This window comes from Phlebotomus papatasi, chromosome 2 (assembly GCF_024763615.1).
Source record: "Phlebotomus papatasi isolate M1 chromosome 2, Ppap_2.1, whole genome shotgun sequence".
NCBI lineage: Eukaryota > Metazoa > Arthropoda > Insecta > Diptera > Psychodidae > Phlebotomus > Phlebotomus papatasi.
In genome coordinates, this window is record NC_077223.1 from 77,693,946 (window position 1) to 77,718,689 (window position 24,744).

The following is a 24,744-nucleotide window of genomic DNA, read 5'->3' on the forward strand; positions in this document are numbered from 1 at the left end:
GCTCCTGTTTTTTCTGGATTTTACTTACACCTATCTGTGTTCTCAAGCCAAATACCGGCTGTTTTTACAGGTGAGGGGGTTCCACGATCTTCTTTGTGAAGGGCGATTTTTCGTGGATCTCCTGACCCGAATTTCTGAGCTATTTTACTTTTCGTTGGTGTGGGACTTCATCGCTTGACATTTGGAAGCCATGAATGAGAGCATCGGTGAAAACAGCAACTTGGACTCCGGCTGGATAAATGTAGCTGGTAAACGGATTAGACAAAGCCCTCCACGGGTAAATGGACAACCGGCTAAGCAGTCGAAGATCAGTGATTATTTACCACCTGTGATACCCACTGGAAATAAATTCTCTGGACTCATAGTGGAGGATCTTCCGGATAATACTCAAAATGACGTGACAGTAGACAATGTCGAACAGTCTGGACAGCAACCGAAACCTCCTCCAATCATTGTCCATAATGTGGGACAAATTTCTTCATTAACAGCACTTTTGAAATCGAGTGGGCTAAACGACTTTTCACTGAAAACTCTAGGTAACGATCAAATCAAAATTCAATTGAATTGCATTGAGTCATACAGAAACGTATTGAAGAAACTCAGGGAAAATCAAATTTCGTTGCATTCCTATCAATACAAAGCTGACAAGCCCTTCCGTGTTGTGTTGCGGCACATGCACTCCTCGGCTGATGTAGAGGAGATAAAAGAGGAACTTGCCTCAAAAGGGCACACTGTGCAAAACATATGGAACATGAAGCATAGAGTTTCGAAGAAGCCTTTACCTATGTTCAATATAAACCTTGCTCCTAAAAACAATAATAGTGAAATTTACAAAATAGATGTCTTATTACATATGAAAGTTAAGTTCGAGGCTCCAAAACCAAAGCGTGAAGTTCCCCAATGTACCCGTTGTCAGTCCTTCAATCATACGAAGTCCTATTGTAACAGGGGTCCTAGATGTGTTAAATGTACAGGACTCCATTTGTCTAAAGACTGCCCTAGAAAGGAGAAGGACAATAACGTCCAATGCACAAATTGTCAGGAAAATCACCCTGCAAATTATAAAGGATGCAGAATCTACAAACAGCTCCAGAGCAAAATGTTCCCATCTCTTCGAGAAAGGCCCCCAAAGAGACGTGAGCGACTGGATCCTTCCACTGATGTACATCGTGACGCTCCCACCGATTTCCATCATGTTAATCCGAGAATTTCCTATGCAGATATGGCTCGTCAAGACAGTCAGTGGAACAATCATGTTAATCGAGCTTCTCAGCAGATCCCAACGTAGGGCGTATCCTCTTCAGAGGATATGAAGGAGCTAAAGTCTATGATGAAAGATCTAATGTCCCAAGTGAGTAACATGTTAAATGTTATCAATCTTCTCGTCTCAAAAATTAAATAATGATGGAATTATTAAAAATTGTATGCTGGAATTCCAATGGTCTATGTAGACACATAGATGAACTCAAAGCCTTTATTGCACTAAACAATGTTGACATGTTACTAATTTCTGAAACTCATTTTACCCAGAAAAGTCTCGTTAAAATCCCAAAATATAAGATATACTCGTCTAATCATCCAAGTGGTAAGGGTCACGGTGGCTCTGCAATTATTATTCGAGAAAATTTAAGACACAGTGTTATGCCTTCCATATATGAAGATCATCTACAAGCAACAATGATACAGTTAGATGATCTTGTTGGTAAAATTACATTCTCTGCAATTTACTTTCCACCGAAGTACAACAATAAGGAAGCAGACTTTACCCAATTGTTCTCAGTATTGGGATCGAGATTCATTGTGGGAGGTGACTTTAACGCGAAACATACAGAATGGGGATCGCGACTTATCACATCTAAAGGACGAGAATTACTTAAATCCATAAGGAACCTTGACTTGAGAGTACTTTCAACGGGCGAACCAACCTACTGGCCAAGCGACAGGCATAAAATTCCTGACGTCATAGACTTCTTTATTGCAAAGGGTATAGATGTACGCCGCTCTGTGGTCACCTCAAGTTCGGAACTGTCCTCAGACCACTCTCCTGTTTTCCTATCTTTATTTGCGGAAATTCAGAGAACTCCAAGAAATCCGTCTTTGCATAATCGAAGAACGGATTGGGCTGAGTTCAGACGCAGAATTGATCGGCACTTATCGATCGACGTTTCCCTTAAGGATTCTATTGAGTTGGAGGTTGCGGTTGAGGATTTCGCTGATGGATTGCGTGAAGCGGCTTGGGCAGCAACACCGGATTCTGGGGAATCCACAATCAAGTCTTTTGTTCCAGTCAATATTAGAAACAAGATTGCCGAAAAAAGACAACTCAGGAAACGTTGGCAACAGTTTAGATCGCCGGATCTCAAGAGGGCCCTGAACAAAAGCACTAAGGAACTGAAAAGACTTTTGTCTGAACTGAGAGAAAACTCGCTCCAGTCATATCTTTCAGAGCTTACTCCCGGTCAAGATTCCGACTACAGTCTCTGGAGGGCGACCAAACGGATAACCAGGCCTATTGTGCCGGTGCCTCCAATTAGGGATCCTGCTGGTGTTTGGGCAAAAAGTCCTGAGGAAAAGGCATTGGTCTTCTCCGACCATCTTGTCAAAGTTTTTCAGCCATGGTCGAACCAGAATGGTCATGGGGTGGATGATGACATGATTCAGTGCATGGAGAGCCCACATCAGATGTGCTTACCTGTAAAGCCATTTGGACTTCTGGAGATCAAAAGGACCATTGAATGCATGAACCCAAAAAAAGCACCGGGTTTTGATCTTTTGACAGCCAGGATTCTTCGGGAGCTCCCTCACAAGGCCCTTCTCTTTTTGAGACTTATATTCAATGCCATGCTTCGATTAGAATACTTCCCTGTACAGCTTAAGGTTGCTCAGATTACAATGTGTCCGAAGCCAGGAAAACCTTTAGAGGAGTGTTCATCTTACCGACCCATTAGTCTGCTTCCGGTGTTGTCTAAACTTTTTGAAAAGCTCTTGATCTCTAGGTTAGAGCCAATTGTGTCCGGAAAGCATTTAATACCTGACCATCAGTTTGGATTTAGACAGCATCACTCAACTATTGAACAAGTACATCGCGTTGTTGATCATATCGCAGGGGCAATGGAGGAGGGAAAATTTTGCTCTGCTGTCTTTCTCGATGTGCAGCAGGCGTTTGACAAGGTGTGGCACATGGGTCTTCTATGTAAATTGAAGTCATGTTTTCCTCATCAACTCTTCTCGCTTTTGAAGTCTTATCTTGAAAACAGAACATTCTTCGTAAAATTTGAAGATGCTCTATCAGACTTATGTCCTGCTGCTTCGGGTGTACCTCAGGGGAGTGTCCTGGCTCCCCTCCTATACGCAATTTACACAGCGGATTTGCCAGTTATCGACGACGTCATCGTTGCTACATATGCAGACGATACGGTATTCATGGCCTCACACAGCGATCCCCAGATTGCCTCTCAAAAACTCCAGGTTGGGCTACGGACCTTAGAACCATGGCTTAATAAATGGAAAGTAAGAGTGTCAGAAGCCAAATCTGTTCATATTACTTTTACTACAAAACGTCAAACCTGCCCTCCAGTCCTCTTAAACGGTCAAGTTTTGCCCATTCATAACGAGGTTAAATATCTGGGTATGCACTTGGATAGGCGTCTGACATGGCAAAAACATATTTTGTCGAAACGATGCCAGCTGGGTCTGAAGTTTCGAAAGATGTTCTGGATGTTGGGGAGAAGATCAAATCTATCACTTGAAAGTAAAGTGCTTTTATATAAGGCCATGCTGAAGCCTATTTGGGCTTATGGTATTCAGCTATGGGGCTCAGCATCCCACTCCAATATTGAAATAATCCAAAGATTTCAAAATAAAACTCTAAGGATCTTGGTGGATGCCCCATGGTATGTCCCCAATGATTTGATTCGACATGATCTTCAACTGCCTACAGTCCAAGAGGAGATCGCTCGTTACAGAAAGGTTTATGGAAAAAAGCTGGTGGCTCACCCGAATAACCTAGCAAAAGAGTTATTAGCCTCACGCGAGCCTAGTAGATTCAAACGACTGCTGATTCCTGTTCTGTGATAAGCCAACTGTGATACATATATGTACTTTTGTCTCTTTATTTTATTTATTTATTTATTTTAATCTCGTTTGAGTAGAATCCATGCCTAAAGTATACATTGTATAAATTTTTAATATTAGGAATTAAGTCATTGGACTTAACTTCCTCTCATGCCATTTTTGTCACTTAACCAAAAAATTAGCTGAATGTATATATATACAGATTGCAAATAAAACAGGAGTTAAAAAAAAAAAAAGTAATACGTTGTATCTCTACGCAAAAAATACTATGTTGAAGAAGTGCCCGGAATATATCGAGTATAAACTTTGTATTTCTGGTTTAAAGTCCTTACAAACAACTACACAACCTTGCTGTGTCGGTGTGCCCGTCGACCATTTTCTCTCTAGTTGACAAAGTTGTGACATGTCTGATGGTGAAAGATGTGCGTCGCTCAGTGAAAAAGGGTAAGTTTTCCTTAATTTATTAATTATATTCGGTTAATTCAATCAAAAGGAACCCCCCAGCGAGCACCAAATGCTAAGCTTTTTCAAATCAGCTGAAAAAATATATTTTTTCAGCTGAGCTCTGCTGACCTCGAAGTTACACTAGCGATCGCAGTGGCAATTAGTCAAAGTTATTCTTTTTCCCCAATCGAGTGAGAGTCTTTAATGCACTTGGTTTTTGTCTTTGCTGAGTTGAGTAGAAGCTAAGGTTAACCTTTTCCATTATTACAATTTTATGATTCTTACAATAACCACATTTGACATTAAAAAATAAAGCAAAAAATTTAAAATTCACAAAAAATTTAAAAAATCATATTTATAATATATTTTGAATAATATGTATTCTTAAACCTTTTCCGACCAATAAATTTAATTTTTTTATCTAATTTTATCAAAAAATATTGTGAATTCATTTATAAAAAAATATACTACACCTAAATTAAAATTGCATTGCCAAGAATTCTTGTCCGCTGTGATTTTAGAAAATTAATAACCCAAGAAATTCTTGGGAATTCTCAAGATATTTTGATATTTAATGAATTCTAAATTCGAGAAATATTGAAAAAACTTCGGAACCTCATGGAAATACCAAGAAGATCAAGAACATATAGAATTTAGAGCCTCTATAATTTTTATTTAATGGTATACACAGTCTACTCAAAATTATTTGAAATGATTTCCAACAAATTAGCATATTTTCCTGACTTTAAAGGTATTTAAAATCTCTCTTCTAAAAAATATAAATGCATATCTTTTTAATTTAAAAAATGAATCATCAAATTGAATAAATTTTTCATTTAAAAAAGAATATGTACAGTATTAAAAAAACGATAATTGTTGGTTTGTTATTTTACCACGATAATAAAAGTAGTTTTTTGCGTAAAAATGCGCTTTAGAAAATTTATAATCGAAAATTTATAAATAGAAAAGTGCAGCATATACATTATGCATATTCATCGTGCACGGATCATACATTTATTTCACTTGTAAAATATAAAACATTTTATAACATAAAAAAATATATATTTTCCTCATTTGCCGCAACAAACAAAAACGCTTTTATGTAAATTTTTCAACTTAAATTGTGATAAAACAATTATATTTTATTTTGTAGTATCCATAGAAATTTTTTTGTAGTATTTTTAAAAGGCATTATTGAACTCATTAACTCTTTCCGGACCGCAGCATATACTGTAAGCCAATTTCACTTTTTTTTTTTTAAATCAAAAATATCTTTGCTCAGAAATTAATTGAGGTCCTACAAAAAAATATTTTACATTTAGACATCCTTATAGTTTGTAATCATTCACAAGAATAGGATTTTTATCAGTTCTGAATAATTAAAAAAAAAACATTGTTTTCCACAAAGTATTCATATGCTGCTTTGTGTACTCAGAGTCCCAAAAGAGGCGAAAGAGTTAAGTGGGGGAGTCACAACTTTTAAATGGATATTTTTAAATGCATCTGCAATTTTATTTACCATAAAAAAGTTAAAAAAGTAGAAAAATCCTGTTTCAAGATCAATTACAATAGTTGTGACCGACTGTGAGCATAATACATCAATGGCTGTTCCAGGAAAGATGCCAATATTTAATTGCGAAAATTGAGGAAAATATGCTTTTTGCAAAAGAAAAAACATATTTTTCATAAATAATGAATAATTTTATAACCCCCGACTGAATATTTGCTCAGAAACAAATATTTTTTTTTCTCGGGAAAATAATGACGCAATTAACTAAAAAATGCAACATTTTTGGTCGGGAGTATGTTTAATACTCTTATTTGACCATTCTCTATAGGCAGCATACCGCAGCATAATTTCTATAATAATATAAGTAATAAAAATCGTGTTTATAATATCCCCCAAGTTGATAAATAATTTCAGGGGAAATTCCAAGTCCATTTTGACATTTTGAGAGAAAAAGAAAAAAAATGAAAGAGAAAATTTGCTGCTAAATGCTTCCTGGCGCCATCTACCGGCAGTATTTAGTTCTGCCATCATCCACTGCGAGCGCTAAACAGTGCCATTTTTATGTATTTGCTTAGCACTTTTTGTTCGAGAGCTGCTGATTGGCCAGCAGACCGATTCAGCAAAAAAATGCTGAAAATCCTATTTTATTCTGCTAACTGTGCTCGCTGGGCCCCCTCAAGTCCATTTCACAAAAACAATTTGGAGATAAGTGTGTGCGGTAGTTTTCTTGAACAAATTTGAGGAAAAACAAGGTACGTCATTTTCAGTGAAAAAAAAAATGATCAGCTTGTTGAGGTTCGTTCCGGAAACCACTAGAATCCAATGTACTTAGCTTTCGCGTTCAGCTGAGCATCTTGATGTGAGGGGTTAAGACGGAAAAGACATAGCGTATTGTTGATAATCTCTGTTGAAAGATTGTTCTGTGAAGCAAGTTTAGGCTGTGGGTGTAGAAAATTCTGCGAGAAATTATAATGACGGTTTTTGAGAATCAAATCATAAACCACATATCGTTAGACTCCGGTATTTGATTAGAAGTGATATACACAGATATTATTTCAGAATCTGTTGAAAATTTCCCATTTTTCTCATCTTTTTGCGCATAGTAATTTTAAATTTGAGTTTTGAAAAATTGTACGTTATCGTCCTGTTTGTTTACATTTTTTTTCCAGAATATTAAAAGATCGAGATTCTTTGCTGAGGTGCATCACGTTCCTGTCAAATCCACCAGGCCTGTTACATTCCCGGAACTATCATCGTACGCACATCAGTTACCGGAAGTCGTCTATAATGGCCTCTACTAAGGATTACTCTCCTATCGATGCTTGGTAAAAATTTTCATGCCCATACTAGTGCAAACAAAACGAACAAAACTGCGTGCATGAATAATGCGATGTAATGCTCAGAAATTAAGTTCGGGATTTGCAGGACTTTCAGTCTCGAGAGTATCGTAAAGGAGGGATAGAACGTCTTTCAAATCTATGAGAGAAATATGCGCTAGGATATTCTCTAATACTTGTGACTGGAAAAGATGGATGATTTAGTTCTTTGCTCAAGCCCTTCTTTCTTTTCCAGAAATATCTTTTTTAAACATTAAAAACTAAACCATCGATTCTTTCAGACTCAAATATATTATAAAGATTATCATTGTGGATAATTCACCTATAGACCTCAAAGATATCCTATCCCTCCTCCCCGATACTCTACTAGAGATTTAAAGTCTCCCAAATCACGCAATACTGAACATCAAATCGCATTATTCCAAAGTTCGCTTTTAATCGCTTTGTTTGCACTGCTGTGGGACACAAAATTTTTTTTCCAACTATCCATCCATAATAATATGTGCCTAGCCACATTGCATTTAAAAAAAAAGTTCCGAAAATAAATATTTATAGAAAATAAAAATATTGTTTTTACTTAGTATAAATAACCGAAAAATACTATGTATCGAGTCAGTACCAATACACGAAAAATACTTAGTATAAATAGTCGAAAAATACTCGGAAAATTTGATGAAAATTTATGAGGAAAATCAAGTAAATACAAAGTAAATGTACTCAGTATATACTCAGTATAAATGTCGACTCACGAACACTAATGATGAGTATTTGGGACATTTCATACAAAATCTACTATGTATTTTATATGGGCTAGTTTCGTACTAAGTATTATACTCAATATATACTGAGTTTGTACATAGTAGATAGCCGGCCGGGTGTTGATGAATAAATTTATCTATCTATCTATCTATTTGCTGTATAGTAAGGTGGGGTAAGTGGATCGTTTTCCGAAGAGTGCTACTTAAACGCTTGTTTTTGGACTGATGAAATTCTTTTTTACTTCTTCTAAATCCATAGAATTATTCACCGCTTAATTCAGAAACATAATATAAAAAATAAATTATCAAAAATATTACAGAAAATTTATAAAATAATGATAATACTGAAATAAGTCAGCATGCACTAAATGGGTCGACTTTTCGCTAATTCACTTTTAATTAAACCTTTGGATTTAAAATACTTTTTTTCCAAAAGGAAAAAACAATAAATGTTTTCAATTAACCAGCTGTCATTAGCGAAAATATCATTGATACAAAATTTTTAGTGAAGAACCCCGCTGGCACAAGATTTAAATGAGTCGATTACACTCACTTATTTAATGGATAAAAATATTATTTTTGCTTTTTCTCAAATTTGAATAGTTATACAATATTATATTACTGTAGTGACTATATTACGGAAATACAAATAAAAATATTATTTTAAGTGGATTAGTCATAAATAATCCAAATAACAAAGCGCCCGGATTAGCACACTAGACTATATATAGTAAACTTTTAAGCTAAAAAACGACGAATTTTTAATTTTTCATATTGAAAATTTATTTTAATTTTTTTTATACTTCCAGTTTTTTTTAAGCAAAATCGCTTTGGAAAAAGAAATTACAATACTGAAACATAATATTTTTCATTAGAATGAAAATTATCAGTTATTGGTATCATCAGAAAAATTGCTTAAAATTTTTAGCTTTTTTTGTCTCTATCGTTCATAGAGTCAAAAAATAGACCAAATTAAACTCTGTTGGTTTTTCGAAGGTTAGATGTAAGACGTTTGACAAGTTTTGTTTATCGGTTTCATTTTTATTGGTGATTTTCGGTCAGCGAAAACTGTCTCGTCGTTAAAGGGTTAAAGTTTTACAACATTATGCGCGCGCGGGCGGAATGCATAACTAAAACTTCTCTACCTCCGAGAGTTTTACTCCAATTGACTTGAAATTTTCAAAAAATATTTTTAAAATGTTATATTATAATATAAAAAATAGATTTTTTTGACCTGAGATACCCATGTAACCTTAATACATAGCATTTGCTTTATAAGAAATTATTAAACTTTACAAAACTTTCTTGTAACATTGTCTACAAGAAAGTTAAAGAGAATTAAAAGATAGATCTTTTTGCGATGAATTCATTCCAAAAAATTATTCTAAAAAGAGGTTTACTGATGGCTTTTTGACGCATTTTCAATGGATTCCGAAAGAAATTCTCACTCATCTCTCGATGGAGTAAATCGTTGGTGAGAAGGCGTGATACAGAGGGGATGGGTGATGGCATAAAAAGGCAGAAAGACTCAATCTCCATGCTGAGGGGATTTCAGAAGGCGGGAAAATTGCACTCAACAGGTTCTACGTGGTCTCTCCTCTGGAGCGGAACGGGGCGATGTCTTGAGATTCTAACTGAGAAGTGTTGAGCGGGAACAATCGTCAAGTGGATAAATGGATGAGGTGATTTGTGGAGCGGAAGTGGGGCAAAGAGATGGGGCAAAATAGTCAGGCTTTCACTTAAAATTACACATGAATCAAAAGCTCTATGAGAGGCTTTTCTTGTGTGGCTCAGAAGTTAGTGAGTGTGGAAAATGGAGGGTCAATGTTCTACTTGACTTATCGTTACACATTTTCATGACAATTTTTCATTTTATTTCCCTCAGCCTCGATGGTTCCCAACCCTCTGCAATATATGGTGACCGTGAAGGAAGTAAAGGGAAATCTAAGGGCTACTCGGAAATTACTTGTTGCTAAATTAAGGAAGGATACGCAAGTCTTCAATTGGTAAAGCGTTTGCTCTATTATGAAAATGTCCCTATAGATCGAATCTCCTTTAGGTATCAAACATTTTCTTGTATTTTATTATTATTTTTTGGTTAGTAAATTTGATTTTGGTTAGAAAATAACCAAAGTCAAATAGAGAAATCTATTATGGGAGAAGATTTTGCAGCTTCGCAATGTTTCAGTTTAATAAAGACACTCAGGCAGATTACAGATTACAATAGGGGTGGTTCCTTGCAGGAACCGCTGCAGCCAGGCCTCTTTTTGGGCCCATTATGCATCCCCAATTAAATTTAGCCCTGTTAAGGGTAACTTAAGCAGGGCAACTTTAATCTTAATATCATCTTATTCAGATCAAAACAAATCATCTTATTCAGATGTTTGTTTAGTCTCAGATGTATTCAAGAAACAAAATAAACGTCAAATTATTATTAATCATGCCGGGATATATTTGTTACCATTCAATTATGTTGTCGTATATCCGTTGGAAGAATCTGCTGATCGTATATTGCCCAGGAACGCCTTCCCGGAGTTTTTGGGCAGAGGCAGTGCATTTTCATTACGTTATATAACAGTGCAAATGTATTTTTCTAGACATTCAGATTTTTGCACCGGGCGGGACTCAAATTCACAACCCTGTGAGTCAAGTCGGGGATCTATACGCCCAAGAACCAACGGTCTTGCCTATTGCGCCACTGAGATCACCACACGTCAAATGAAACTTGTACGTCAATAGTCAAAACGCTGCCTGAACAAACTTATTTTGACGTTTATTCGGTTTCAAACGGTTCTTGCACACCCCAGGTTTAGACAGTGGCCGGTTAGGAGATTAGCAATCTGCCGGGCTCTCCAGTGACTGTCTCCCACAAGGCGTGCTGTTATGTTCTTATCCAAGTTGGTCTTGAACAGTTTGGGCACGCTACAATCCTTAGTGGCGTGCCCAAAGTTTGATGAACTTTAAATAAATCCTCCTGTATAATAGATTTCCTCATTTGCAAGGAAATCCCTACAGCAGATTCGAAACTAATGAAGGCGGTCCTTGCCCTCCGCTATCGCGAGGCGAACCGCTTCTTCATTTCCCGCTATACCCCTGTGTCCAGGTACCCAATGAGCCCGATCACAAGTAGATTTTGATTCTCCAATAGTGTCTTGGATGAAAGGTAAATGGAACTCTATTTGCACAAAAAGTCGTTGAAGTTCGAAGAATTCAAATTCAATTTCGAATTTTCATACTAAATTTTCGAACAAGGTGGGGAAAATTTATCAAATATCACACTTAAAAGCTGGCAAAAGAGTTGCTCAGTGATTATGGAGTGATTAAATACTGGGGCGAGAACAGTAAACGTCGTTGTTCTGTTTTTTTCCTCACAAATTTGTGAAGACCGTCACATTTTGACACTTGAGCACTTCGAAATTCGAACAGGATGTAACTTCCGCCACCTTGCGAAAGTATTAAGAAGTAAGAAAGTCTCTTTTTTGGAACTTCAAATAGATTTTCGAATTTTTCAAGATCTACTTCTGTACGGAAAGAATGTAGACATTTCGTCACACTTCTTTGAGGCCGCTTCTAACATTTCCCTACACTCAGTAACGAGAGCAGAACGCTGTTATAGACAGAATCGCAGAAGATTTGAACTTTCCTACCCTCGATGTCAGACTTCACTAGACTCCGAGAACCAAGCAAGATTGCGACGACCTCAGCCTGAAACATAGTCGTGTACTGGCTAAGGGGCGCTGAACCGCTAATTTGAAAATCCGAGCAATGGTAACCGGCGTCAGAGTTCAGAGAATCTTCAATGCGAGAATCGTAAGTGAATAGGGCGACCGTATCGGACTCGATAATCTCATCCGCGCGTTCAGTCCAGTCAGCCCTCGTATGAAGTATTGCTTTAATTATTTTCTTGGGCAGCCTTCCCTCAATGCGGAAGTCATCCCTCATTAGAAGGTCTAGCAACAGGCTTATCGAGTATTCTCGTATGATCTGCTGGGCGACAACCAACTTTCCAAGTTAAAGCTGAGCGTAACTTCAGAGCTGCCATGCTCGCTTCCGACTTTATCCGACGCTGTCCCAATAACCCCTGTTATCGCAAGACAGGCCATTCTTTAGAACCGTTGTAGTGCCCGCTCCGAATTTTTAAATTCGACTCTTGACCACCATATCACAGCTCTGTAAGAAATTATTAGCCTAACGATGGCTTTGTACATCCATAATACGATTTTCGACGAAAGAGCCCAAGTCTTACCGAAGAATCGTCGACAGCTGAAAAGGGATCTAGTGGCCGCATTAATGTGGTTTTTCAGATGTCCCTTCCAGGATAGTTTATGATCAAGTAAAATACCAAGGTATTTAACTTCCTTGTGACAGACAAGTTCCTGTCCAAATAGCTTGAGCTGAATCCTTCCAGTTTTTTTTTCTCGTGAAAATGATTAGTGCGGTCTTGACAGGTTTTACTGACAGACCGCGAGATCTACACCACCTTTCATTCCAACACCTCACATTTCCTGACAAACTTGGGAGCCTAGGTCTTTTTTCCTATTTTGATAAACTTGAAAATTGGATGAACGTGAACGGGAGTGAAGCTTCAGTATCGGGAGTAATTTGCTGAGATCATCCAAAGCCATTCGAAAGAAATTATTGTGCCAAGAAATCTCCTTTTTGTATGACTTCACACAGATATTCACAGAGTTGCATCACGGGCTTCTTTGGGTACAACGCTTTCTCTTGGCTTTGAGGATCCTTTTGAATAACAGATAAGACATTTTAAGTACAATCACACGTTTTCCGGAGTCATTCACAATCAAAAGTCTCGCGGTACTATTTAAAATTGAGCAAATTTCTTGCAAAATGTGTCCTGGCTGTGAGAATTTTTAAGTAAATTCTAGAAATCTTATAATGCGCAATTGGCTCAATTAAATTTGAAATTAAGTTGTGAAAATCCTAGTATGACGCACTGTAATATTTTAAGCATTTTACACATTTTAAGTGTCTTTTCGAAAAAACAACTATTACAAATTATACAGGGTTAATGAGGTTTAATATTTACCGCACTGAGAAAAAAAAGAGGCTACGATTAACTTTTTTCGTCATAACTTTAACATTTTTCGGGTGTAAAAATATATCAACATTTTTTAATGTTAATTTTACACCTTTTGACGGTAAAATCAACATGAAAAAAGGGTAACTTTAACCCATAATACACCTAAAAAGGGTAATATTTACAACGATTTCGGATTAATACTGCAGAGTAAAATTAACATTTCCGGAGTGTTATTTTAACTTTTTCGGATTTCTATCAGTGCGTGATAATCTTTTGTTCGAAAATCTTTTCTAATGATATAGTACAAATTTTTGTGTCAGTTGAAAATGAGGCGTACATAGGTGGGAAAATTTTGTACGTAGCTAAACAAACAGGAGCAGCTTCGTAAAAATCTCCATAAAATTTTAATTTTGCTCTAGAGGAAAGAGGAAAATATAAGGATTTCCAGGTGTTATATGAGGTGAAACTACGAATTCATTATTCGAGTCGTATAATTGATTCGGTTTGTTTGGCATTCAGTAAAAAAATCTTGAAGCATGGACAGCATTTTCCGTAGGAAGCTGCTCTGCAGATCTTATCACTTTTTAGGCCAAATGTGTGACTTTTTTCTATGTTTTGTGATATATAACATCTCAATCTTGTTTACTTAGTACATTCAATTGATCTGTGAGTAGCCCTTAATAGGGAAATGTTGCAATAATAAAAATGCTTTCCAACCAGAACCACTCTTTCATCTCTGGCCCTCTTCCTTGTACCCCAACTCATACCACTGGTGGTTTATCAAGTGTTTAAGGGAATTTCCAATTCGATTAGCTTCAAAGCTTTTCACCATCTATTGCTCTTGTTCTTGTATCAGCCTCTGAGATTTCCCTCCATCATCAGTCATATCTCTTCTTCAAGATGGAAAAAAAAATATAAAATCGTATTACGTGCAATAGAATATCTTTGATATCACAATTTTCTCCGCCATCCAATATTTCTCACTCCATCTAACTCTTGGTGAATCCGATTTATGTTGTTCAATTCAATTATCAGAGGCTTTGGATTTTTTTCCTTGTGAGAAACATCATCCTAAACCTGGAGAAAAGTTTCCGCCTAGAGAACATGCAAAATAGCCCGTGATAGATGTTTTCTGTCTTTCAGAGAATTTCTCTACTCATTCCTCTGCAATTCTCTTTAGAGAAATAATTGAGAATACCTTGACACTCGTGAAGAACTAAAAACATGATATAATTCAATTGTATCGTCAAAGGAGTGTATAATTGATGTTCAACAAAGAGGCATCGCCTTTTGCATCTTCCTCTCCTTATAGAATTTTGACACCCACGTGTCTTTTTCCCAAAAATAAGCATCAGGGAATCATTTAACTTCAAAGATCAATATTTTGAAGTTAAATTTGAGGAAGACAAATAAATTGACGATGGTGACATTTGATAACCAAGTGTGAACAAATAAAACTTGCACAAATCTTGGTTTATTTGTTTTGATGGGAATTTTGTGAGATAGTGAATTTAAATTTCACAGAAGCCCAACTCTAAAGATAATACTCAATTTTGTCAGACTACTCCAGAAAATACATTTTACAAAAAAATCCCCTTTTGAATAGACTTTTAACACCTCATGAGTCAACATAAACATTGGTAACAAAAATACCCATAAACACGTGTGTTTTATAGTTGTCGTAAATATTTGGCAGTGAAAGGAAATAAGAAAGATTTACCTCCTCCGTTCTTGAAGACCAAGTACGGGAACCGCCAAACATTGGCTAAATCCACTGCAAATCCGATCACGGACAGGAGGAAATCCACCTTTCCTGACCATGTTTCGCGTTCGTCGTTCTGCGTGAGTTCGCTCCTGGGCGTCCTGGACTTGACGACTTGTCCAATCGGCGCCATCGCCAGGACGACGCCTTCCTTATCCTCGTCAGCTACGACGCCAGTCTCTGGATTTTCTGGAGAGATACGATTTCAAATTTTCAAAATTATATCAAAGGGGTGATTCAATCAAACACTTAATTGACAAAACTTTATGATTTCTTAGGTTTCTTGCGAAACTGCTCAATCTCTACAGAAAGAGTAGTATATAATCTCTCGGTTTTGAGTTTATTATTTCGACTTCTTACCCCAAATATGGGTCGTATTTTTGTAAAATTTTGGAAATTTAAAATTTTGATTTTTTAACGTCAGGCTAGGCTGTTTGTCCGTCTGTCCAGCTCTTACCTCGCCCTAAGGCCAAACGGTAAGAGATCGATTTGGTCTTGTTGGAAATGTCTTGGAATTTCTCACAATTCTGAACTGGTTCCATTCACTTATGAACCAGTAATTTTTGTCCAAAAAAAAATTATTATTCCTCAGGTATTTTGGGTGATCTTTTGAGTAATTTATGAATCGGTTCAAATAGATTTCGCACAGGTAAATGGTAAGTTATGCGAAAGTACTTATGAGATATTGCATAGAAGTCAAGAGCTTGAGCATTTTGTAAAGCATGGAACGTTTTGCCACCTGAAAAAATCCTGAGCAGCTTAGTTTTTTCAGTTTCAGGAAAAAAATTATCGGTTCCTAAAGGTTTTGGGGTTTTTAAGTTTCCTGAAAATCATAAAACGAATTATGAATGTCTTTTTATGTTCCAAAACTTTACATAAGTTTCTTAGCTTTCACGGAACTTTACTTGGTTATCCCAAGGTTCAAAAAAGCCTTTCATAAGTCACACAGGTTATCTGGAATTTGTGAAACCTATCGGGTTTAGAGATATCCCAGTTTCCGAAATTCGAAAATGGGTTTCGCGTTTCGCGAAATTCTTGTGATTGGATGTTATGGATCTTAGGTTTCTTATGGATTTCATTCATAGCTCTTTTCTGAAAATTTGAGACATAAGACTATTACAATCAATGGGCCAAATTCATTTACAAGGTATTGAAAAAAATGAATTGTTCTAAGCTTAAATCGTCCGTAGGTAGCACGCTTTCCCCTAATAACTTTTCAAAAAATTGATGTGAAATAATAGAGTGACGGCGGTTATATAAATTTCCCGCTAGTGACCCTCTTCTTGCCACTTATAGTACAGTCGAAAAAAGATCATATAAAAAGGTGACCAGCAACGCTGTATGTAGTGTTATAATAATATTGTCTAAAATAATCGTGTTTGGGCCTTTTCAAGTAAGAAGTGATTATTTTTGAATTTCTAATAATTTTTTAAATATTCCATTATTAAATTGCAGCATTATTAGTGTAGCTTAATATAAAGGGATCAGAATGTTAAAAGATATGCTCCATATTTAGTTAAAAATATTAGTCCCAACTCACTATTTGATTTTTTTTGTATTACGCTAAAGTATATTAATAATGCATTTAACTATATCTATCAATTTGATTTTTTAATATTTATAAAAATTAAAAAATAGGTAGGGGAAAGTCGTCTGCCTTTAAATGCAGCAGCCTTTAAATGTTGCTATTTTTTCGTTGTTCTCAAAAGCATAAATTATATTCTATTAACTATTAGGTAGCTATCCATCATCCTCACAAATCATCAAAAAATGGAGAGCCTAAAGCTGTCTATACATTAGGAGAAAATTTCATTAATATTTGCAATAAATATTTAATATTGATGAAAATTGCCTACACATTAGCAAAACATATGGACATGAATTTGGATTATTGAAGAAAATTTGTCTAATGTGGAGGCAATTTCTTCAATATTCGGTTTCAATATGGATGACTTTTCTTCCATATTGTCTTTCAATATTGTTTACCCCTACACATTGAGACAAATATCATCAATATTATTCTTCCATAATATTATTGAAGTGGAATATGGAAGAAATGGTCGATATCAAGTTCATTAGATATTTTCTTCAATATATTAATTTTCGTTTTCACGCAAATTCGAATATTTTGTGTTGCAGAATATTCGAAAAATGTTATTTGTCGATTTTGGTGCAAGTTCCAAAAGAAAAAAAGTGTGTTTCAGGGAATGTGACTTCCTAGTGGAATTTACCCCAGTTTTCGTGAAAGTTTTTGTTCAGATATAAATTGGGAGTAATTTGTGCATCTGGACATGGATTGAGGCTTCTGAGACAAAGCAGATCTCAATCCCAGCATCCAGCTGGAGAACAGATCAAGGTAAAGAATTGAATTGGGATGGAAGTGAGACATTCTATTGCATTAGCAGGTCCCGTGAGTTTTTTAGTTGGAACACAACCCGTGGATCTCTTCAATATAAACCTGAACACTGGCTGACAGACAAGGAAAATATCAAGGAGTAGATAAGGCGCGAGATCTTATCATGCAAAGAGACTGGGAGCCACAGTTGAAGTGACACAATATTGGAAAAAAGAAAGAGATTTTTGTTTATTTTTTTGTTAATTTTATTTTTTTAATAAAAAATTTTAAATAAAAAAGTCTTCACAATTTTATACATACAATATTTTTTTGTTTCTCTGAGATTTTTCTGTACTTCTGGAACAGAGTCGTATCCATAATCTGTCTGCAACTCCCTTCTGTGAATCTCAGGAAGAGCTTCTGAGTGTATCCATGAACCTTTGGGCAGCAGAAGCACTTACAAGTCAGAACAGTCCCTGCTTGTGAATATATATAATCCAACAGCCGGATATGAGGGTCTCTCAACTTCTAAATGAAGAGAATGTTTATTGGATGTGGAACTAAAGACATCCGGATGTATTTAAACCACCAACTGTTGGATCCTGCATCCCACTGGCACTTTCTACAGTGTTATCAGGGACAACTTCGCAGTCTTTGCATCATCAGGGTGATCAAGGATAACTTCTCAGCCGAGGCTGGACTCACAGCAGCCATATGTCCCTCAGCTGCCTCATCACGGAAAAACTTCGCGTTTTTTCATCATCAGGACGATGTGGGCTAACTTCTCAGCCGACACTGGACTCGCAGCATCCACCCGTCCGGCTCCGGCAGCTGGTGTCAGATTGTTACAATCTTCGGTTTTCAGCACTTCAATACCTCCATCAAGGAAACTGAGCACAGCTAGCAAATCCCTCAGTCAGCAATTCAAACTGCTGCACCACTTCTCTAGAACGACAAACACATCGCACTGATGCTTTTCACTCTTGTGAATTACAAAATTTTCCTGCTGCTGTACACTTTTCAGAAATTTATTTTGAGCAAAGTTTGAGGTTATGTTTTATGTCTCGAAGTTCTGAAAAACTTTATTGTCGTCCGGATATGTGTCGGATCATTTTGGAAATTGGAATATGGTATTAAATAACTCTACAGTGATGCACAAGAGGTTTACTACCAATAATTAAAAAAAAAACGAGTGAAAACTTCTAGTAAAACTTGGTTGAATCCCACTACAAAAAACATCTCTCGAAAACACTTCTCCTTCGCACTTTTGGACAATTTTCCACTAATATTCACTAAACACTATCTCAATGAACTTCAACAAACACTTTCCACGCTTTTCCAGCAGCCAAATAATAAATTTTCACGAAAAATAATCTCAAGCCGCAAGAAAACTTGAGATGATGACACGAACTGTCAATATTGAAACGTATTTAGTTCCTGTGTGGAGGCATTTTCTTCAATAATTCTCTTCAATAATTGAAGCTTTTTATCAATAGTATTATTGAAGGGCCACTCATCCATATTTTTCCTAGTGTATAGACAGCTTAACTCCTATTTCCTAGATGCTAGATCAAAAAAAATGAAAATGAGCTCTAAACTGTAATTTTGATGCTCCACAAATCATGTGATTTTTCATAGTAAAAATCATTTTACAAATAAATCTTCCATTGCGACACATAGAAGGTTAATCAGGCTTAATATTTCAGTTAATACATTTTGGTTCAGATGACACAATTTTTGTGGGTGGCAAAAATTTGCAAATATCACCCTGCAGCAGCCTTTAAATGCTAATGTCGTGTGCCTTTAAATCCTATCTTTCCATACATCAAAACATGTGAAATCGAACTCCTAATTTTCTCTGACGAACGTCATACAAATACTTGTAGCCTGCTATCTTGCTTCGGCCGGGATGTTTCAAGTTGACAATTGTCAACTTCAATGGCTTTTTCTTCCAAATTTTCAAGTGCAAAACAGTGCTTCAGAAAAATGTGAAGAAAAGTTATTGTGTAATGTCTTTTGACTGCAGTGATGATTTTAGTGAGTGCGTTAGGCTTCAATCTAATCATTTATAGCCCATTTAGTTTTATTGATTCAATATCCTCAGTGAAAAAAAAACGTTTAAAGGCAGCTGCCTCGCGTTTAAAGGCAGACTATGCCAGCTGCCTTCATACAAATCGACATCACTTTTTTAATTTCCTCAGAAGGAAAAACTGAGGACTTGCAAGTGCTAAATGAGGTAATCATATACGCCGAATGAACAAGAGAATTTTTTGGTGTAGTAGAAAATAAAATCCATTTTGTGGATTCTTCAGAAAATAATCTTAAATTTGGAACCCCATTTTTCGTTTGAAGGCAGACGACTTTCCCCTATAATTACGAACATGCGTTTTTTACCTCAGATCTACACGAATAATCGGTCTCATAAATTAAACATGAATTAATGCACTGCAATCTTTTAAGAGTTCAATGGTAAAAAGTTGCAAATAATTTTAAAAAATACATTTTATTGTGGAGCAACAATATGGGGATGATCTGAAAGGTCGACATTCAGAGAAATCCGAAAAAGTTAAAATAATATTACGGAAATCTTAATTTTACTCCACGGTATTGGTCCGAAATCGGTGTAAATATTACTAATGTGTATTACACTGGTAAAATAAAAGGATCAAATTGATCCAAATTTGATCCTTTTGCAAAGGATGGATCCAATTTCAAACTCTGAATGCACATTTTTCATAATAGAACATGTTAATTTGATCCATCCTTTTCAAAATTATCAATTTGATCCTTTTATTTTTACCAGTGTAGAAGTTAAAATTACCCTTTAATACGATAATTTTACCCCTAAAAAGGTGTCAAAATAACATGAAAAATGTTGATATATTTTACACCTTTAAGGCCTCTACACATTGGGTGCAATTTTTGTCAAAAATTGCATTTTTGACAGAATTTTGACGTTTCTGCCTACAGCACTGCAGACAATTTCCTTCAAAAAAGCAATTTTTGACGAAAACTGTGCTCAATGTGTAGACACCTTTAAATGTTACTGTTATGATGAAAACAAGTTAATCGTAGGGGAAAGTGTCCATGCTTTGCACGGTCCCAAGTTTCATTATGACGAGATTTTTCCTACACTTTCTTCAACAACTTTCTTCCTAAAGTTGTTGAATTTCAAGTTGCTGAATTTGGAGTTGTTGAATTTAAAAATTGTTGAATTTCTGTGCGTAAACTCAAAAATTGTTGAATTTTCATTTCATTTAATTTATTTTAGTTTTTTTTGCCTATTCAGACATTTGTAATGTTTTTTCCAGTACTTGGGATCCTCCCTAATGCGAGATAATTACATCTGATGCTCGGATCTTCACGATATTCTTATTATGCATATAAGTATTTAATGTTCTATATGACTTTTGCCCAATGAAAAACATTTCGACTGAAGTATATGTCTTAAATGGAAATTCAACAAGTTTTGTTTAAAAATTCAACAGCTTTGGTTGAAATACATAAGGCTTCGCACTATAATAGTGTGAAAAATTATGATCAAACTATAATAGTGTTGATTTTTGATCATGTGACAAAAAATACCATAAAATTGTGTATTTTTTCACACTATAATAATGTGAAAAACTATAATCATATTATATTAGTGGTAGTTTTAGAATTTTTCAACAGTTTTAAATTACAAAACATTGTTGGAAAAGTTTTATGACTATAACAGTGAGAAATTTTACACAGATCGCAATTAAATAAATAATTTATTCGATTTCACACTATTATAGTGTTAAAATTTTACACATTTTCAAATTACACAACGTTGTTGAAAATTTTTCAACTATAATAGTGGTAATTTTCAATCACGTGACAATAAATTACCAAATTATTGAGCATTTTTTAAACATTTTTAAATTAAACAACTAAAATGGTCGATTTTGCACTATTATTAGTAGTAAAATTATACACATTTTTTTACTGTGTATGTTTTCCAATAAATATGACTCATCGCATCCATGTTTTAAAAACTAGGGGAAAGTGTCCTGTTTTTAAAATTATATTGCGGAGTCACATTTATTCAGACACATAGGAAAAAATTGTATTGTATTGTATTGTATTATATTGTATTTATTTGCCTTCATGTGTCTTGATAATAACACCCCGTACCATGCGTCCGCCGCTGTATCAGCGTTGGCGACCAGCCTCCAAAGCCAAACGGCAGAACTGCTTCTTCTCAGGCTGTATAATCTTTTGTCGTCTTAGACGATCTTTCGTGGTCTTGCAACCGTGAGCAATGGGCACTTTCCCCTACCCTCTTTTTTTCTCAGTGGAGGAACACTGCTGATCGCTGATGGTGACCTTCCTTTATCTTAGCCAATACACTTAAGTAACTTTGTCTTAAATTTTAGTTACTTAATAATAAGAAGTTAAAAGTTATAACTAAATTAATTTCACTTTTCGTGACGATAAGTGTTTACTCCATCAAAAGAAAAATATTTAGGAAATAAGCATAAACTATTTTTGAGAAAAGATAATTTTAAGCATTAAAAATTTTAGTCAATATGAGTGTCTTAAAAATTGTAATGATTTTTTCAGACTTCTTTTGCAAGTTTTTCTAAATATATTTTTTCTCGTTTTCGGCTTAACGAGAAAATCCTATATATTTTATTGATTTTACAAAATTATAAATTTAAGAGCTTCACGAAATGTGTAGAACAATATTCAAGTCTTTCACTTGTCTTTGAAACAAATACGGTGGGTTTTTTTTTACATAAATTGAAAATTCAAGCCTAATTGTTAATTACTCTTCCTTGCTCAAATGTTTAAAAAATATTCTTTTAGATTTTTGAAGATAGGCAATTGGATTTTTCGTGTAGCAATAAACTGCATAATTATTTTGAAGCATTCACAAATTTATTACTGTTTCTATTGTGTGTGAATCACCTGCAGACCTAATTAAAATCCATCGAAACTGACGGAAAGAATTGACTGGATGCAGAAAATGAGCCATTGCGGAAATAGGAAATCGACACGGTTGAGCTTTTAGTGAGGTTTTTGGTCAAGCTTTAGCGGAAATTGAGGTTTTACCATATTGAGTTGGGATGGTTATTTATCCTCAGGATCATTTTCCTCTCATCATTGCAGAGCTGCACCTCTTTCGTAGGTGTGGGAGGGCATATATTTAGGGAAAGCATCAAACACAGGCATAATGTAAAAGAGAGGTGAAAGCTTCAGAAGGACACATATCATTGTACAACAACACTCTGACTTGTCAAACGTAGATTTATTTATAAAATAATTTCATTTGGCACAATTTCCATTAAGCACCCGCTCGCCTCTCGAGCATCTCGGTGATTGAGTGCTAATGAATGGTTTCGATGGGAGGGTTCAGGAGATGACGAGAGACACATTGTGCCAGAGACTCAAAAGGAGGTCTCGAGTGCCGGTAAATTGAGGCATTGTGACCCATTCCAGAGGTACTAGTGCTATTTTGCATAACTTTCCCAGAGTGCCTTCTCCACTCCAAAAATATTTTAACAATTTTATCAAACTAATATGTCTATTTTTTGAATTATTTTCACTTCCTACTCAACCGGTTCGGCATTGTCATCCATGGGATATTTTTGTTCGTCCCACGAAAAGCTTTTTGCAGTACTTTGACCTTTGCTTATTTACAAAAGGAAACTTTTGCAATTATCAAACATATTGATATGAAGAGGTTTAAAAATAACATTCTATGGTCATTATGCTTTTCACACTTCTAAAATTTTATAACAACTTTTTGCTCATAATAATATAATTAAAGACAAATTTATATTTAGCACAAGTTTTTGTTTCGTGGGATAAAATATGGGAGAATATAATTCTTGTCTTGTAATTAGATAGGGTAAGGTCGGATAATTTGAAACCATGTCTAATTCGAAATTTTGAAATTTATTTACTGTTATAGATGGCCAAAGAGAAAAGGAAGATCACAAGTACACGTGAGAAATTCATTTATCGAAGATTACGTTTATTAAGCGTTTTATGAAGCTTTCGCAAAAGCTGTGAATTCTTAGATTTTGTAAGTGTATCACATGACACTCTTTATGAAAGCTCCATGAAATACTTACAAATTCAGAATTCACCCTGGTCCCTTAGTACATAAAAAAAAAGTTGCAAGCACCTTAGTACATAAAATAAATTCTAATTAGATGTCGTGAAGATGTTATACCTCAAAACTACTTTCGTATCATATACACCGTTTATCGGTTCATAAATCACTCAAAAGATCCTACAAAGTAGTTTAAAACTGATTTTCGGACAAAAATTACTTATCGCTTCACTGCCGGATCTCAACCGATTTGAACCGACTTATAAATCATCTAAAATATTGTTCAAAATAATATATATATAATTTAGAGTATATTTCTAAGAGTAATATAATTGAATTTCGGATAAAAATTACTTATCGGTTCTCAACCGATTCATTACCAGTTGATAATTGACAAGGGATTACTCAAATTTGGAATACCGACACATTTTTTCGTTCGAATCTATTGAATCCACGGAATCACTCAGATTCTAATAGAATCTGAAATAACATTCCTTCAAGAATCACTGGAATCAAATGAGATCATAGAATCATTCGTACTCAATATTCCGCGATAGATAATGATAAACCATAGTTCATTACAGATTTATATGGATTTTTTTTTATTTTTCAAAGAAGAGTGGACATTTTCAACTAAAACAACAATCATAGAATATGTCCCATTCGAAAAGAAATATGACTTCTCCCGTGGCGGATACAAGATAAAAGACCCAGTCAGCAAATGAAGTGGTTAAGGGGGATTCCTGGGATAGCGAGAACAAAATTGTGAATTGTGAGGCGCTACATTTTGTCCTATGTTCAATATTTTGTATAGATAGAGGTGACCATTATTTAGGATTAATAAGATGACCTATTTAGAGGCAAGGATGAAGCTAGGATTTTAGCAAGACAGGAGTCAAATTGGAAAACTATCCCCAAAAGAAATCGTTTTTTTTCGAACGCAAAGAGCACAATTCCTAAAAAATTTGTAAAAATTAGCTTAATTATTATGACTTTAAGCTTAATTAAAAATCAATAAAAGGAAAAGGGAATACAGTTACGATCTGTTTTATTTTTAGGAAATCACTATGCCGATTTAAGCAATTTTTTCGGATTTAGACAAAGGGTACAAAAACGTTATTATGGATCTGAGTGTGTAGCTTTCCGTTCCAGGAAATTGCATTTTAAATTTGAGGATCCCAAAATAATATTTTTATAGATTTAAATAGCTTTTTTATCTTTATATGCTTGAAAATCAGAATCAAACTTTTTTAATCCGATTTTGATGATTTTAAGAGATACCACTTAATCTTATTTAATCGATTTCCAAAAATAAGTACTAGCTTTTATGTTTTAAGGAAAATGGATTTAAAAAAAACACCTTAAAAGAAGATTTCGACAAACTTTCTATTGAAAGTT

At 35.2% G+C, this 24,744-nt stretch overlaps 1 protein-coding gene across 2 annotated transcripts in view; it reads right to left on the bottom strand.

The window, feature by feature from the left end:
* LOC129804514 (sodium-dependent dopamine transporter) overlaps positions 1-24,744 on the bottom strand; it is a 51,053-nt gene that overhangs the window by 20,862 nt on the left and 5,447 nt on the right. For both annotated transcript variants that reach the window (XM_055851866.1, XM_055851865.1), the window contains exon 2: positions 14,885-15,115. In XM_055851866.1, the coding sequence (XP_055707841.1) occupies positions 14,885-15,059 (175 nt within the window). In that variant the 5' untranslated portion in view covers positions 15,060-15,115. The remainder of the gene's footprint in view (positions 1-14,884; positions 15,116-24,744) is intronic.